The sequence below is a fragment of the Vipera berus genome, assembly GCF_964194415.1.
Source record: "Vipera berus genome assembly, chromosome: 11".
NCBI classification, from domain to species: Eukaryota; Metazoa; Chordata; class Lepidosauria; order Squamata; family Viperidae; genus Vipera; species Vipera berus.
Window position 1 is genome coordinate 21,659,464 of NC_138214.1, and position 18,426 is coordinate 21,677,889.

At 41.6% G+C, this 18,426-nt stretch overlaps 1 protein-coding gene across 3 annotated transcripts in view; it reads right to left on the reverse strand.

The window, feature by feature from the left end:
- The window catches only part of ATRX (ATRX chromatin remodeler), a 118,964-nt gene that overhangs the window by 75,733 nt on the left and 24,805 nt on the right, over positions 1–18,426 (reverse strand). For all 3 annotated transcript variants that reach the window (XM_081336832.1, XM_081336831.1, XM_081336833.1), the window contains 4 exons: positions 16,316–16,371; positions 13,568–13,620; positions 13,042–13,166; positions 4,329–4,448 (listed from right to left, as the gene is read on the reverse strand). In XM_081336832.1, coding sequence (XP_081192958.1) covers positions 4,329–4,448; positions 13,042–13,166; positions 13,568–13,620; positions 16,316–16,371 — 354 coding nt within the window. The remainder of the gene's footprint in view (positions 1–4,328; positions 4,449–13,041; positions 13,167–13,567; positions 13,621–16,315; positions 16,372–18,426) is intronic.

The following is an 18,426-nucleotide window of genomic DNA, read 5'->3' on the forward strand; positions in this document are numbered from 1 at the left end:
ACGAGCGCATGAGTGACTGTACGCAAGGCATCCCGGTCCAGATAGGGTCGCAACTGGTGCACCAGGCGAACCTGGGCAAAGGCCCCCATAGTCACAGCTCCTATATGATCTTCCAGGGAGAGCTGTGAATCCAGGAGGACACCCAAGTTGCGGGCCCTACCTACGGGGGGGTAATACCTCACCCCCCCATAGTTAAAGCTGGAATAACCTGAATTTCCCGAGATGCCGGCACGTACAACCACTCAGTCTTGTCGGGATTGAGCCTAAGCCTGTTCCTCCCCATCCAGACCCGAACCGCCTCCAGGCAACGGGACATCACATCGAGGGCATCACTGGGGTGGTTTGGGGTGGAGATGAAAAGCTGGGTATCATCAGCATACTGATGATACCCGACCCTAAAACCACGAATGATCTCACCCAGTGGCTTCATATAGATGTTGAACAGGAGAGGCGAGAGGACCAACCCCTGAGGAACTTGGTGGAGCAGTGGGCTAATGCCTCCTCCTTAAGTAACACCAGCTGCCTGCAATTAGTGCAGGTTCGCATCCCACCAGGCTCAAGGTTGACTCAGCCTTCCATCCTTCCGAGGTAGGTAAAATGAGGACCCAGATTGTTGGGGGCAATAAGCTGACTTTGTAATAATGCCGCTTGGGGGGGGCGTGAAAGCCCTAATAAGCAGGCATATACATAGAATGAAGGCTACTGCTAAGCTTGTAAGCCGCCCTGAGTCTTCGGAGAAGGGCGGGATATAAATGGAATTAAAATAAAATAAATAAAAAAAACCTCCACAAACGAAAGGCCTCGAGGCCGACCTCTGCGAATGTCCTAGGAGGTAGGAGGAGAACCACTGAAAAACAGTGCCTCCCACTCCCAAACCCCTGAGACGCCGCAGTAAGATACCATAGTCGATGGTATCGAAAGCCGCTGAGAGGTCTAATAGGACTAGGACAGAGGAACAACCCCTGTCCCGAGCCCGCCAGAGATCATTCACCAGCACGACCAATGCCGTCTCCGTGCTGTACCCGGGCCTGAAGCCCAATTGGTACGGGTCCAGATAATCACCTTCCTCCAGGAACAAAGGGAGCTGATGCGCCACCACGCTCTCAACAACTTTCGCAAGAAAGCGAAGGTTGGAGACCGGACGATAGTTGTTTAAAACAGCTGGGTCCAGGGTAGGCTTCTTGAGGAGGGGTCTCACCACCGCCTCCTTCAAGGCGGCGGGAAAACTACCCTCACTCAAAGAAGCAGTTATCACTGCCTGGAGCCAGCCTCGTGTCCCCTCCCGAGCCGCATAAACCAGCCAGGAAGGGCACGGGTCCAATAAACACGTGGTGGAGCTCAGCCTCCCCATGATCCTGTCCACATCTTCCGGAGTCACAGGATCGAACTCTTCCCAGATAACATCACCAAGACCGTCCATGTCATCACCGTCAGACTCTGCCCAGTCGGAGTCGAGACTGGTCCGGATCCGAGCGATTTTGTCTGACAGATGTTGGCTAAACTCCTCGGCACGACCCTGCAAGGGCTCCTCCCTCACCTCCTGATTAAGGAGGGAGTGGGTCACCCTAAACAGGGCGGCCGGGCGATTATCTGCAGAAGTGATGAGGGTAGCAAAGTAATTAGACCTTGCCATCCTCATCGCCGCGAGATAAGACCTCATAGAGGACCTTAGTCGCAATTGGTCGGATTCAGACCGGCTGGATCTCCAACAGCTCTCTAGGCCCCGTCTCCGACGCTTCATCTCCCGGAGCTCCGCAGAGAACCATGGAGCCCACTGGGATCTGCGCCAGGTCAGGGGCTGCATGGGTACAACTCGGTCGAGTGCCTCCATGGCTGCCTTTTCCCAGGCTTCCACCAGGGCATCGGCCGAGCTGTGAGCGAAGGCGGCAGGTGGGGACCCAAGTGCCACCTGGAACCGCTCAGGGTCCATTAAGCGCCTAGGGCGGAACCATCGTTGGTTCCGTAGCCCAACGGGGAGTGGCGAAACAGAAGACCAGCTGCAGGAGATGATGATCGGTCTATGACAGGGGCATAACAATTGGAGAACCCCCACCCAGATCATCTAACCATTGTTCAGATAGAAAAACAAAATCGAGCGTGTGACACCCCCCCCCCATGAGTCGGGCCCTGAATTACTTGCATCAGGTCCATGGCCGTCATGGAAGCCATGAACTCCCGAACCAACTCAGATGATCCTCCCAGGGATCATTTATAATTAATATTTATTTATTTATTTTATTACATTTATATACCGCCCTTTCCCGGAGGACTCAGGGCGGTTTACAGGGTAATTAAAAACGAAAAAATACAAAAGTTAAAAAACCAAGTTTTAAAAAGATTAAATTTATCCCTGTATAAATAAAACCCCAATTAAAATAAATTAATCCTCAGCCTGGGCCAGAGAGCTCGAAGAGCCAGGTCTTCAGGCCCCGGCGGAATGAACGGAGGTCAGGGGCAGTCCTCAGCTCCACTGGCAGCTGGTTCCAAAGGGCAGGCGCCCCCACTGAGAAGGCCCTATCCCTGGGTGTTACCCGCCGGCAATCTCTTACCAGTGGCACCCTGAGAAGACCCTCCCTGTGGGAGCGCACTGGACGAAGGGAACTTGATGCCGGCAGCAGGTGTTCCCTCAGATATCCCAGACCCAAGCCATTTAGGGCTTTATAGGTCATCACCAGCACCTTGAATTTCACCCGGAGGGCAACCGGAAGCCAATGCAGCTCGCGGAGTAGAGGTGTTACATGGGAGTATCGGGAGACCCCCATCACAACTCGCGCGGCCGCATTCTGCACCAGTTGAAACCTCCGAGTGGTCCTCAAGGGCAGCCCCATGTAGAGAGCGTTGCAGTAGTCCAAACGGGAGGTCACGAGCGCATGAGTGACTGTGCGTAGGGCATCTCGGTCCAGATAGGGTCGCAACTGGCGCACCAGGCGAACCTGGGCAAAAGCCCCCCTGGTCAAGGCTCCTATATGGTCTTCAAAATTGAGTCGTGAATCCAGGAGGACGCCCAAGTTGCAAGCCCTATCAACGAGGGGTAACACCTCACCCCCCATCGTTAGAGATGGAATAGTCTGGTTGACCCGAGATGCCAATATGCACAGCCACTCAGTCTTGGCGGGATTGAGACGAAGCCTGTTTCTCCCCATCCAGACCTGGACCGCCTCCAGGTACCGGGACATCACGGCGAGGGCATCGCTGGATTGGTTCGGGGTGGAAAGAAAAAGTTGGGTATCATCAGCGTACTGATGATACCCCACCCCGAAACCACGAATGAATATAAATAAAAAGATAAACATTATAAAAATTACATATAAATACTATATGACTTATAAAGACAACAGGATTAACAAGCTTTTAAAAATTAAAAATTGAACAAAAAAAGAAGTTTCAACTTCTAAATAAAACTGTATTTCACATTTTCAAAATAATATTTATATATCAAAATTTCAAGCCTACATATAGTTCTACTGATTTGCCTGATTTCCATTAGCACGGGAATTGTGCATCAGTCTCACAATTGGTCTTGCAATTCACAAAACATTTTTAATTTACAAGGTCCATACACAACTTTCTCAGGTTGCAGATTCTACACACAACTAAGCTATATTATAGGACAATAACAAAGATTTGTGGCAGTTGGTTCTTCCTTTAAACAGCAATTAGTGAGCAACTATGCTCAATTTGTTTAGTACATCACATATACAGGAACTGCTTCTCCAAGAAACATTTTGTACACCATTAAAATCTTCTATATGGCATGAATAACAAACTACATCATCCAATGCACACTTCCTAACAGCAATTAGCTCACTAAAAGTTCATTAAGCGGCTGGTAAAATAGTTCTCTTTTCTTGATAGCTTTTTCTGAACCAACACCTGATACACTAAGCTTCTGCACACTGAGATTTCTTTTGGGGTTTTAAAATGACGCAGAATGGGAGATGATGTATCACAAAGGTGGACAGGATTTTTTTTTAACCTGAGTTAATTTGGGGAAACTGGACGATCTTGCTTTTTAATTACTTTAGCTTTTCGTGTTCTTCTCACCTCAAAATGTAAAGGAAGTATGATGCTGATTTCTAGCAGCTATGAATGGCAGGGTAGCTGGTGCCACAGGAAAAGAGTTTGTGGTCTTGTATCTCTGGGCTATCAGATTGCCCACCCTAACTCCCAATTGCCAGTTGGCAATAAAAGTAATGTAATTCTTATTAACCTATCTTGCCTATTAAGAGAGCAGAAGACACTGAAATCCAACATACAATATGCACAAAGTAATGACCAATGTGGAACATTTTAAAGATAGAATTTAACGTAATTCATAATGCATTTACCTCCTCGCTTCTTCTGAGCTTCTGGTTTTAGTTTAGCAGTATTTCTGTTCCTAAATTCAGGTCCTTTAAAGTCATCTTTGTCTTCATTAAGTACTGGCTCTGGTTGTACAACAATAGTTCCTAGGAAAATTATAGTTAAAAATTACAATAAAATTTATGAAATCAAACAGTTACTGGGCTCTGAGGATTAGCCACTTTATCTAACCTTTGTGGTGACTCTAAAGGACTGTAATTCCAAGGGTTGTTGTTTTTTAAAAAAAACCTTCAACAGAAGGCTTTGCCAATCCTAGTTTGGCAGTCTTTTTCAAGTCTCCTGGTATTTTTATTGGGTGCCAATTTCTTTCTTCTTTTTTTTAATTCAAGTTTTATTGATTTTTTAGTTTTACATCCAGGTATTTATGAAGCAATACGGTGGTTGGGTAGTTAAAAGTAAACAATAGTAAATAACAAGAATTCCCTCTTCAATTCCCTTAGTTATGATAGCATAGTCAAATTAATCAAATTAATACATTTCTAATTATAACACAATCAATTAGAACAATTTTCAATATATTTTCACATATACATATCCATGTCCTGTTTTTAAGTTTTACCTAATTGGAATAAGATATTCCGAACTAGCCTGTAATATATAAAAGAAAACTTAATTTTCGGGTAGCCCACATTTCCCCCATTTCATTATATATAGTAATTATCCTGTCTAAAACACATATATTGTTCATTTCAGTGCATTCTTATGTTATACAAATTTATTCTATTTAACATCTTAATAGTTCACCAATTATTGCAAAAATATCTTTTGTTGTATCCTTCCAAATTCTGTAATATAAGTCAATTCTAATAGCTAACTTTCTTTTCCTTTAAAGGTCTAAAAGTTAAATATAAAATCAATATGTATCTTTTAAAGATTCCCCTTAGCCCATTAAGAAATTTTTTTAGCTCTATCATTGCAACTAATATATTCTATTTATCATCTTAGTAGTTCATCAGTTTTTAAAATAATATCTTTTATTATATGATTGCAAATTCTATAATATTTCAAAGTTATGTTCTGATAGCTAGTCTATTTCATTGTATAGTAATTATCATATCTGAAATACATATATATTGTTTGTCATCCTTACAATTCATCTATAGTTAACATGTTTGTAGCTAATTTTCATTCCCTTAAAAAACTAGATTTTATTTATTTTTATTTTATTAAACTTATATACCGCCCTTCTCCCGTAGGACTCAGGGCGGTTCACAAGGTTTTTTAAAACAATGCAACAAGTTACAAAAATTAAAAACAATTAAAATAATTACACTAACCTTGAAATAAAAACCCAATTACAATTAAAAATACAATTAAAACCCCAGTTAATACTCTCAGTCTAGGCCAGAAAGCTCGAAGAGCCAGGTCTTCAGGTCCCGGCAGAATGAGTGAAGGTCAGGGGCAGTCCTAAGCTCTACAGGCAGCTGGTTTCAAAGGGCCGGCGCACCCACAGAGAAGGCCCTCCCCCTGGGTATTGTCCGCCGGCAATCTTTTACCGGCGGTACCCTGAGGAGACCCTCCCTGTGGGAGCGCACAGGACGAAGGGAGCTTGATGCCGGCAGCAGGTGTTCCCTCAAATATCACGGACCCAAGCCATTTAGGGCTTTATAGGTCATCACCAGCACCTTGAATCTCACCCGGAGGGTACATATATTAAGGTATGCTCTGTTGCGAGTATGGAAAAAATATAGACATAAGTTAAATTTAAAAAGGTAAAGGTTCCCCCGCACATGTGTGCTAGTCGTTTCCGACTCTAGGGGCCGGTGCTCATCTCCGTTTCAAAGCCGAAGAGCCAGCGCTTGTCCGAGGACGTCTCCGTGGTCATGTGGCCGGCATGACTAGACGCCAAAGGCGCGCGGATAAGTTAAATTATAAGATACTAATTTGGGCAATACCTAAACAATGCAATAGAAAATATAAATGTTGGATTTAAACATGATGAGACCACATATAAAGAAATTTTAAGGATAGAAAGGAATGTATGGCAATTAAAGCCATATAATATTTTAAAAGAAGAAAAGATTGTGCAAACCTGGTTTCAGTATGGGAAGAAGATCAGAAAGTTGGCTTTTTGATAACTGATGGAAATTTGGTAAAACAGATAAGAGATCAAGGTCAAGCACATATAAGAAGGATATATAATGCATTGATAGAAATTGATTCAGAAACGGAACTTGTTAAAGATTGTATGATAAAGTGGGCCCAGAATTTTCAGGAGGTTATAACAATGGATACTTGGGAAAAGATTTGGGTTAGAAACGTAAAATTTACACAGGCCCAAAATTTAAGAGAATTTTTATAAAATGTTTTATAGGTGGCACTTAGACCCTAAAAAACTAGCAAGTATGTATCCGAACTGCCAGCCCAAATGTTGGAGGTGTGGTTGTGAGGATGCAACGTATTTTCACATATGGTGGACTTGTAAAAAAGTCAAAGCTTTTTGGATTAAAATCTGGTGGAATATGCAAAAGATATTTAAGAAAAAAATAAGGTTTTCTCTGCAGTTGTTTTTGTTGGGTATTTACTGTTACTGTTATAGATACTAAATTGATGTTGAATTTAATTACGGCAGCAAGACTTTTAGTAGTGCAATATTGGAAGAAGGAGGAACTGCCGACTATAGAAGAGTGGACTTTGAAAGTTTCTAATTTGGCAGAAATGGCACAGATTTCAGCATATTTGAAAGAACAATCGCAACAGAGATATATTGTGGAATGGAGAAGATGGATTGAATATATTCAGAATAAATATGGGACTAAAAAGTTTCATTTAGCATTTGAATAAGTAGTGGTTTTATATGGCGTATTATTAGTTATTTGTTATTTGTTAGTAATATAGTTATGACTATGGAGTTAAAGTGCAATAGAATTTAATGTTTTATTTTTGTTGTTAGCATATTTTAGCTTAGGTTTGTGAGTTTATACCCTGTATTCAGCTGTGGGAAGTCGGGGAGGGGGAGGGGAGGGTTGGGGGAGGGGAGGGGGAGTTTTTTCTATTTTAAAAAATATATTGTAAAACTTTTTAATAAAAAAAAAAACAATCTCACCCGGAGGGCAACCGGAAACCAATGCAGCTCGCGGAGTAGAGGTGTTACATGGGAGTATCGGGAAACCCCCATTACAACCCGTGCGGCTGCATTCTGCACCAGCTGAAGCCTCCGAGTGGTCCTCAAGGGCAGCCCCATGTAGAAAGCGTTGCAGTAGTCCAATCAGGAGGTCACGAGCGCATGAGTGACTGTGCGCAGGGCATCTCGGTCCAGGTAGGGTCGCAACTGGTGTATCAGGCGAACCTGGGCAAAGCCCCCCCTGGTCACGGCTCCTATATGATCTTCAAAACTGAGCCGCGAATCCAGGAGGACGCCCAAGTTGCGAGCCCTATCGACGGAGGGTAACACCTCACCCCCCATCATTAAAGATGGAATGGACTGGTTTGTCCGAGATGCCGGTATGCACAGCCACTCAGTCTTGGCAGGATTGAGACGAAGCCTGTTTCTCCCCATCCAGACCTGGACCGCCTCCAGGCAACGGGACATCACGGCGAGGGCATCACTGGGTTGGTTCGGGGTGGAGAAAAAAAGTTGGGTATCATCAGCGTACTGATGATACCCCACCCCGAAACCACAAATGATCTCACCCAGCGGTTTCATGTAGATGTTGAACAGGAGGGGAGAGAGAACTGACCCCTGAGGAACTCCACAAACAAGAGGCCTCGAGGCCGACCTCTGCCCTCCCATCAACACTGATTGCGAGCGACCCAGGAGAAAGGAGAAGAACCACTGCAAAACAGTGCCTACCACTCCCAACCCCGAGACGCCACAATAGGATACCATGGTCGATGGTATCAAAAGCCGCTGAGAGATCTAATAGAACTAGGACAGAGGAGCAACCCCTGTCCCGAGCCCGCCAGAGATCATTCACCAGCGCGACCAATGCCGTCTCCGTGCTGTACCCGGGCCTGAAGCCCGATTGGTACGGGTCCAGATAATCACCTTCCTCCAGGAACAAAGGGAGCTGATGCGCCACCACGCTCTCAACAACCTTCGCAAGAAAGCGAAGGTTGGAGACCGGACAATAGTTGTTTAAAACAGCTGGGTCCAGGGTAGGCTTCTTGAGGAGGGGTCTCACCACCGCCTCCTTCAAGGCGGTGGGAAAACCACCCTCACTCAAAGAAGCAGTTATCACTGCCTAGAGCCAGCCTCGTGTCCCCTCCCGAGCCACATAAACCAGCCAGGAGGGGCACGGGTCCAATAAACACGTGGTGGAGCTCAGCCTCCCCATAATCCTGTCCACATCATCAGGGGAAACAGGATCGAACTCAGTACAGATAACATGCTGTAGACCGTCCGATTCCTCCATGTCAGACTCTGCCCAGTTAGAGTCCAAACCGGCCCGGATCTGAGCGATTTTGTCCGTCAGATGATGACTCCTCGGCCTGCCCCTGCAAGGGCTCCTCCCTCACCTCCTGATTAAGGAGGGAGCAAGTCACCCTAAACAGGGCGGCCGGGCGATTATCTGCGGACGCGATGAGGGCGGTGAAGTAATTAGACTTCGCCGTCCTCATCGCAGCAAGATTAGACCTTATAAAGGTTCTTAACTGCAATCGGTTAGGTTCGGAACGGCTGGACCTCCAACCGCTCTCTAGACACCGTCTCCGACGCTTCATCTCCCGGAGCTCCACAGAAAACCATGGAGCCCAGCGGGATCTGCGCCGGGTCAGGGGTCGCAAGGGTACAACACAGTTGAGTGCCTCAGTAGCCGCCCTTTCCCAGGCATCAACCAAGGCATCAACTGGGCTGTGAGTGAGGGCGATGTGTATAGACCCAAGCGCCATCTGGAACCGTTCTGGGTCCATTAGGCACCTAGGGCGGAACCATCTGGTCGGCTCTGCAGCCCAGTGGTGGGGGGTGGCATAACGGAAGACCAGCCACAGGAGATAATGGTCGGACCATGACAGGGGAACAATGACCGGTGAACCCCCTCCCAGATCATCCAACCACTGTCCAGACAGGAATACCAGGTCGAAAGGCCAGAGTAGCAGTCAGGGGTAGAGGGATCCACGCGGCTGCGAACGGCGCCCTCCGATTAATTTCAGGCACCAGGTGGTCCATCCAGGGGTCCGCAGAAGACTTCTAGGCTGCCGAAGCCACTCCAGTCCAACGCCCGAGGCAAGCCAAAACTAAGGATCGATTGAAGCCGGTAACGGCGCCCAACAGCTGATTCCGGGCGCCAGCTGATCAGTGGCAGACCACAAGCCGCCCGGCCGCTGCCGCTGCTCTGCTCTGGGGGGGGAAGGCTCCACATCGCAAAACGGTGCTAGCCTGTTGTTCCTGCATCCCCCCCTCCGAGTATGTACCTCGGCTGGGTTTTGGTGAGCCCCCCAGCCACCCATTGTATCGGCTCACCGCGGAGCTCAACAAACACCGCCCATGGTCGCCGCCATCTTGGGCAAAAAAAAATAATCCTAAATATAGACTCAGTTTATATCTTTTAACAGTTCTCCTTGGCCCGTTGAGAGAAAAATTTAAGCTTTATTATTGCAAGTCCCAACACTTACAACAGAATTTTTTTTAAAATCTAATTCTAGCTTTCTTCTTGTGCCAGGCAGGCTTCCATATCATTGCCTTTAGCTTCTCAAATGTGTCTCCCTTTCTTCCTACGCACGTTGTTTGAATCTAGGGAGACCATCCAGTTATCAATTTTTCATAGTGACCCCTTTGTAGTCATTAAATTTTCGTTCCAATCTCCATGCTTGGCGTAGTGCAATTGTCATTAATTCAATGTGGTCTTCTTCTTTCAAATCCATCTGGCTTAGGTAAGAGGTCATGTCTGGTGTTGTAGTTATTGTTTGTTTGGTTGAAGTCTTGGTGTACTGTATTTGAAGACCTTTGGCATCCTCCATCTTAGTATTGCTTTCTTCAGCTTCTGTTGCTTGTTGGATAGTAGGTTTTATAGTTGAAATCAAAGTTTGGGCATCAAGGCTCTCAGTAGATTGCACTTGTTGTACTTCTCTTGTTTTGTTGTTAAATTCCTCATCCTCTGCTTCTGTTTGTTTTTGGATTGTCAGTTCATCAATTGAAGTAACAGTCTCATTTGGTGACTTTGTGCTGTCAGATTTGTCATAAGTCTGCAGTCATTGCCAAAATTGTATCAAGTATGAGTTTATAGTCAATATTCTTCCATTTCTTTAGTATTTTACAGGTAGGCCTTTAGTGGAGGCTATTTTAATAAAAGTCAATAAATGTCCACCTCCACTATTCCTAAAGGTTGTTTTAAGTGCCAGGTGTTCCCAATTTTTATCTTTAAAGATAATGTCAAGGACAAATCTGTTAGAGCCAGATCTCAGAGTAAAAAAAAGGTTTTCCTGCTATACCAAGTTTCGCCACAAGATGTCCTCAATAGCATGTACAATCCTTTTGCAGACTAATGTAAGTCTTTTATCCAATTAATTCATTTTTAGTAGTAAACAGGGTAGTAGGTCCCCGTAGAAATAAGCAATAAAACTTTTTAGTGGCCCAAAAATTTCAGAGGTACAAATAAGGTTGCTAGAAGGGTAAGGTCTCACCCAAATCCTCCAGATTGCTTCGTTGTACTTGATAGTGATTTTGGCTTTCAGCAGGGATCTCTTCTTCTTCGGGCCAGAGGAGTAACTCTGGATCAAATGGAGGGCTGCCGCCCTTCCGCGATTGCAGAGTGCGCCTCCTCACGGGTAACTTTTAACCCTTTGCAGGGTCCTTGGAGGAAGAAAGACCTGACGGCGGGGGGGGGGCGGGGAAGGAGCTTCTCCTGGCACATCCACCAGCGCCACGTGCGCAAACCGGAAGCCAGGTGCCAATTTCTCATCCACATTCTGGGAATCATATCTACTGATTATAAGATAATAACTGATTTTTCCCATATGCAGCATGCACTGAAATATTCCTGGGTAAACCTTTCCGCCTTTTTGGCCTGCTTTGAATGAGTTTCATGTACTTCATCTTTCTCATGTATACATTCACACTAATACAGAGCACAAATAATTTCATTGTAGTATGGTATTAGATAATAATTAGCGTTATATATTTGTGATAAAATACTGACAATATATGGATTATATAGTTCACTAATAAATGTGATAATACATGATTTAGACAGAGGTACTCAAATATAGTGCAATATACATTTATGATCTGCAACATCCAGTGTTTCTATACTTCAGTATACCAACATTACAGTAATATTATGATTTATTTATATATGATCCACAGACAAAATGACAGAATTTTAAAATGCAGCACACCATTAATGCAAGTATTAACAGTACATACATATATAAAAAAGAAAACCTTATAAAATTATCAATATACATATACAATGCACCAAACAGTTTTTGTAAGCTAAGGCTATAAATAAAACTGTTGCAACTGCCTTCAAAACGTCTGGGTATTGGTTATTTAATAAGAATACATCAATCACCCACCAGGAGTGGAGTGCAATTGTCAGAGTCAAGAGAAATCTATTAACTCTGCCAATGCGAGCACAGTGGGCACTATAAAAGGATACTTATGATAGATTATACTAAAAAAATCATACCACTCACTTTTTTAAAAAGGTATTTTAAATTCCTTTTTAATAGTATTAAATTATCTAACTGAATGTACATTAAATCTACATATTCCCCGCTGTTACAACTCTCCTACTAAACTGTTTTTTTCTATACAGATGTACTATTTAATCATTTCCACATATAGATTATCTATGTATTATCTCCCTAATATAGGTACTTGCGGATTTATTTGATTAAAATTCTTTAGCTTTAGCTTCCCAAATAGTAGATTGTCTTTCAATTTATCAGTTATGTGCCTTTAATTTGTTTGCTATTCTGATCATATCTATCAAGTCACTTTCCCTCAGACCAACCTCTCTCATAGGTTATTGTTGTGGGAAAAATAAGTGGCAGGAGTATAGGTCAGGGGTCCCCAACCCCCCCCCCCAGCCATGACCTAGTACCAGGCAGTGAGCCGCTTGGAACCTGGCCATGGAAACGCCATGAGAGTGTGCATATCCCCAACTGTGCAAGTGGCTCGCATGGAATCATCCTTTCTCCCCTCCCCCACCAGTCTGCAAAGCCGGAAAGGTTGGAGACCTGTGGTATAGATAATCTTCAACGTAATTGGTTGCTTAGCGACCATTCAAAGTTACAGCAGACCCTCCCCCCCCAAAAAAAAGCTATTGATGATTTAGTTTGAAGTTACCGACACTGAAATACCTCGCCTATCCCAATCCATCCCGCCACCACCAACTGGATCCCCACAGGCCTTGGGCCTGCTTCCCACTGCACTGGGGCCCACACCTGAATCACCCGATCACTCTTGCTTACTTAATCCTGTTTGCTTAATTGGGGCATTTTTAAAAAGTTAAAAAGAGATGTTACAAATATATTCTTTTAATTCCTCCAAAACTTTAATTTATGCTACATTTGTATACAATTTGTTGTAATATACATTTAAATTAATGAACTGTTTATCCCCACTTCTTTATATCCTGAAATTAACTACTGCTACTTGAACAGGAATCCATTATTTTTATCAGTAGCAGCCAGCATTTTCAAAATGGAAGAGAAATGAAAAGATAGGGAAGCTTATTCAGTGACTAAGAAAATATTCTAATATTAACAGTACTTCTGAACTAACAGATTAATTACCTTTTGGCAAACTTTTCATATCAACTTCATTTTCCGAGTTTTCATTTGAAATATCTTGAGTCATGGTTTCATCTAAAGTTTGTTCTTCATCTGAACCAACATATTTTGTTACAACTGTGGGTTTTCTGAATGAGCAGCAAAGACAAATGTTATGTCATGTGTACATAATTTAACAAAATTACAAAACTTTAGCAAACTCCAATTTTGCATAGAATTACAGCCTGAAATTATATTTTTATGCAAATCTAACACAATTTATGAAGAATTTAAACAATCAACTAAAAGAATTATAATGGATATATAATTCCATATTGTCAATTCTGTGCAACTGGATTTCAGATCTGAGAATATTTGTATTCAATGGGTAAATTAATATTATGAACTATTTTAAAAAGTACAAAAAATATACTCCATCAAGCGCCCCATAATATTTCTGTTAAATCACCTCTGAGCATAATTATAAATTTTTATAGTCAATCAATTCAGAGAACAGGCAAATTAAAAATTTAAAAACACACCAACTGACCTTTTGGAGCGTGATGATCCTAATGATTTGGATCTTTCAGAAGAGCTACTACCCTGTAAATGAAAAAATGCAAACCTCTTATAGAGAATCAAAAGAGCATTATTCCTCTGTCTGTGCAAGTCATCTCAGACATTATTTTGAATGCAAATTACTTCTGTATTTCAATCCTTAAGACATCATAAAAAGTTTAGCTACAAATATACTAATTCATTACTACATAAATGTATACTCCAATTACTGGATGTGTTAAAAAAACTTGGAAAGGCAAAAATATGTGTAAGTAAATATTTGCCTTGAGCAGGCAAAAATATTTATAAATAATAAATAAATGTGCCTAATTTATATGCTGGATATTACTAGAATCACTGTATAAAATAAGCAAAAACGGTGGGTAAAATTATTGAAAAGAATCAATCTGGTTTCAGTTAGAATGAAAAAGATTTTTGTGTCAAACTAAATCTTTCACAAGAATATATCAACAAACCAAATATTAACAGTCCCCCAGTGGATGGGGATTTTGGTCACTGAGTGATGCAGACATAAAGCACAATGTTATGTGATCACCCTAACTTAGGATGGCAGATCAAGCACTCCCTGTTGCTATCTTTAGGCAAATTCCATGCAGTTGCAGCATCACCATGTATTACCACCTGCCAGCTTTCCCATTGATTCTGCTTATCAGAAGCTGGCAGTGGAAGTCACAAATGGTGGTCATGGGACTGCAAGATGCTGCAACAGACACAACTGAGAATTCCATCGTAAGTACCCCTCATTCAACACTATCATAATTTCAAATATTGGTTACTGAAAGAGTAGACATTCTGCAAGAACTACATGTAGAACTTATATCCACAGTCAGCTAGAATAGTTTCACACATCAAGTGGCTGAAAAGCATGGTGTAGAGTGAACCCACAAGAAATGTATATTTGAGGTATGGAAGGGGAGTGCCTAACTGCTATTATGACTCCCTTGAATGTCTCTGCACTCTATGCCTAGCAAGATACAGATTCTTAGGCTACTAAAGTCCTTGGTAACCCCTCAAAATTGGAAATGTGTACTGCATGTAGAAAATAACAATTTTGTACTGCTACATAGATGGGGCAGATCTCAAAGAGACAGTCTTCTTGAACATGAGATAGCAGCATACTATAGTTATGGTATTGGAGTCCAAATGGGAAGGCCGAGGTTCCAGTCCACCCTCAGCTACAGGGCCACTCTCTTTCAACTCAACCTACCTCACAGAGTTTTTGTGGTAGCAATAAAATAAAAGGAAGGAACATTACACATATCTCCTTGGACTCCTGATTTAAAGGTAGAATAGAAATTTAAGAAATAAGTGCAATACAAAACTGGTGCTTTCCCCAGATAACAGAGGAATAAAAGAAATTGTATTCCATCATACCTAGAGAATGCTCAGCAGTGAATCTGACACAGACATACTCTCACTTCTGTGACATCAAGTCACAGCTTAGCCAAATCAGTTGAAAGATACAGAAAATGCATGCCCACAACATGCTTAGCCCAGTTAGAGGGTTTTTTATGGCTCAAAGTGTTGCACAAGCCTAACTTGTTTTGCTAGCCACTTGGACTGTAGACTCAGAAAATCTGTTAATTTAATGACTGAAATTATCTTGTGTTATATAATCCAGTCATAGTCTCTAGTCTAGACTGACTCTTATTTGAAAGTAGCTTCTTATTCACTACCTTTGTCACAAATGCACTGGCTCTGAATTGCACCTGTGGAAAAGAAAAATACTAGGAAAAACATGTTTTGCTATCTTTGCGAATTTATTCATGTAGTTGTATTTAAATATAAAGAAAGACAGATATATAGGTATATAGAAATATAGATTATGGAGAGAGAGAGAGAGAGAGAGAAAGAAATGCAAGCACACAAACCAAAAAGAAGCACTTCTTTTTCTGGAGTTGGGAGCTAAGCAAGATCAAGCCTAGTTAGTTATGTCAGGGCAACTAGACTAGATTGGGAAGTTGAAAAAACAACTCTGAACAAGAACATGGCAAACCATGTCCATAGTGGTGCCAAACAAATTACATGGTTGTGTCCACAAAGTCATCAGGAGTTCAAAGACAGCTTGATTGGAAAGAGACTCTAGTATACATATATTAGACTACTTCAAAAATGACTCAGAAGAATTGCTTTTCACTTCTCACAATAACAATCCCTTCCTAAACTTTTGAAGGCTACCAAGTGACCTGAAAACCGATGGTGCAATTTTTCATATTTTTGCTCTTAGTCGTTTTTAAATACTCGATTATAGGTTTAAGGCAGACATTCATCCTATTTCCAAATATAGTATTACTACAAAATATGTTCATACCAGATTTAAATTACAAACACAATAGTAATAAATAGGGTTGCACAATGTTTAACATTTGAAATGTCTCCCTTCAATCATTTACAAGTGTTTCATGCCTAAAAACAAAGATGGACAAAAAGTCTGTTTTGCATTTAAGGTGAGCTGTTTGGTGCTTAGAATAGAGTGTTTAAAATTTAAAAGAGGTATTTGGGATTCAAAATAACTCAAATTCAGAGCAATTTGCACATATTCAATAAAAGTAATCTGAAAGATCTGAACTATCGAATAATTTCCTATGTAGTATTATTATTATTGTTATCATCATTATCATCATCATCATCATCATATTATTATTATTATTATTATTATTATTATTATTATTATTACATCATCATCATCATCAATACAATTACTACCTTCTATTCTTACCTCTTCCTTGTTGTTTTCCACTGGGGCTGGAAGATTTCCAGGCATTTTGTCACAATCTACAAAAAACATACAAACATGTCATAACATTTAAAAAATTGTAATAATTGTTCAAAATACTCAAATGACCTTATATTTATAAGGTTATTCACTATTACACCATGTTGATTTGGAGGGGGGGAGGGTTGTATAAAGCCATGCAAGGAACACCAGCCTTGCACTAACCACCATCTAACACCCCACTAGGTGGTTTTGGAGGGGCGGGGGGAGGGACACAAAATCAAACTGTAGTACAACTAACATGATTACTAGTAGAAGAAAATAGTTGTAACTCAGGGTTGTAGGGTCCTTGATGCTAACCTCTCTTGAGCTTTCTTGCAGACATTTGATTACCAAACTAAGTAACATCATCAGTGCTAGAAGGGAGTGGGATTTGCTCTTATTTTTATATTCCAGTGGCTTGCCCTGTCAGTGTTGGTGGGTGTGTTCTTAGTAGTTTCTTGATTACGCTGTTGTTTACTGTTGGCTTGTTTGTCTGCCTTGGTAGTTCTTTGGTTACAGTTGTTTACTTCTTAGATTGTTGGGCTAGTATTAATCTTGGTGTTAATCTCTACACATATACAGTAGGTGTTTGTTAATGAGCTGGTGTTCTGGTCTTCTGGTTTCCTTTTGGACTTTCTGACTGACTCTTTTGAATGGTATAGATGATTTTTAGCACTAGGTACCTGTTGATGGCCAATCAGTGCCAAATCTCCAGGAATTTTCTGGGTTTTTTGGACTTGGCTTGATTTAGGATGTTCACAGTTTCCCAGTTGAAACTATGGTCGAGTCTGTCTATGTATTGTGAAATTAAGGAGTTTTATTTATGTCTTCTGTCTGCTAGTTGGTGTTCATGGATGCACTGCACCAGTCTTCTGCCTCTTTGTCCTACAACAGTGTCTGTTACAGTCCTTACACTGTATGTTTTAGATGACTCCTGTATTTTTGTCTGCGACTGCTGGTTCTTCCAATAAAATGGATAATCACATAACTTTATCAAAAAGTGCCTGATCAGAGACTTCCAGTTTTGCGCGGTAGCGAGCTTGTGGCTTCTCTGCATCCCCGTGGCTAATTTCACCCTGCCAGGGCACCCTAAATGGGTCTAAGTCACCCTGGACAGGGGGCAAAGAAAGAAGGGTGCTCCGGCAATTTTGGAATGGCGGCAGTCGTTCCATTTGACTTGGGGAAAGCCTTCTAACCTGACAGGAGAAAGGCTAGCCGTACTTCATCGACCACCCCAAGGTACTTGCAACCGAAGTCCAAAAGCACTAACCAGCACAATTGTGAACAACGTGCTTGAAACTGGGTGAAGAATTTCATCTTCTCTTTTCTATTCTATATTTAATTTCCTGGAAAAGATCCCCAAGTAGCAAAATACCTTTGAAAGGGAAGGAGGGGGATTTCTGCTCCATCTTTATATTAACAGAAGCAGCAAATTAATATTTTTATGGAGGATCAAAATATATGGAAATGAAATAAATATAAAACCTGAAATTTAAAACTTAAATCTGGATAAATCTAAAATTGTTGAATGGTTAAGACTCTCATTCTAAAGACAATTGTTCATTTTGGAAATTGAAAAACTAATGGTGACACCTAGTGGTGGATGAAGACTATGACAGCTATGACTTTAATATAAGACTTGGCAAAATCTGTGAAACGCTAATCTGTGTTTGTGACCTTCAAAGCTTTAAAAACAAAGAACATTTGTGACAAAAAAAGACAATAATCTGGTCTGTAGATAAAGAGAGAATTATAAATTTCAGGGGAAAAAATCTTTTTTGAACTATTTGGATTACAAATATCTATTTAATCAGGACTCTAAAGCTATTTGCAGAGAAAAGAAGAGAAGAGAAAAACTCAAATTGGCCATCACAGATCAGAGACATGTAGAAAGAACATATCAAGAAAAGAAATACTCCACAGGAGGAGATATATAGTATACTCAAACTACTTCAAACAACAATGATTTTAAACCACAAAGAAATCCAAAATAACTTTGAAAATATAAATATATCTATTTCCAAAAAAAACTCCAGAAAACAACAAGAGAAGGAGCAGATAAAACAGATAAA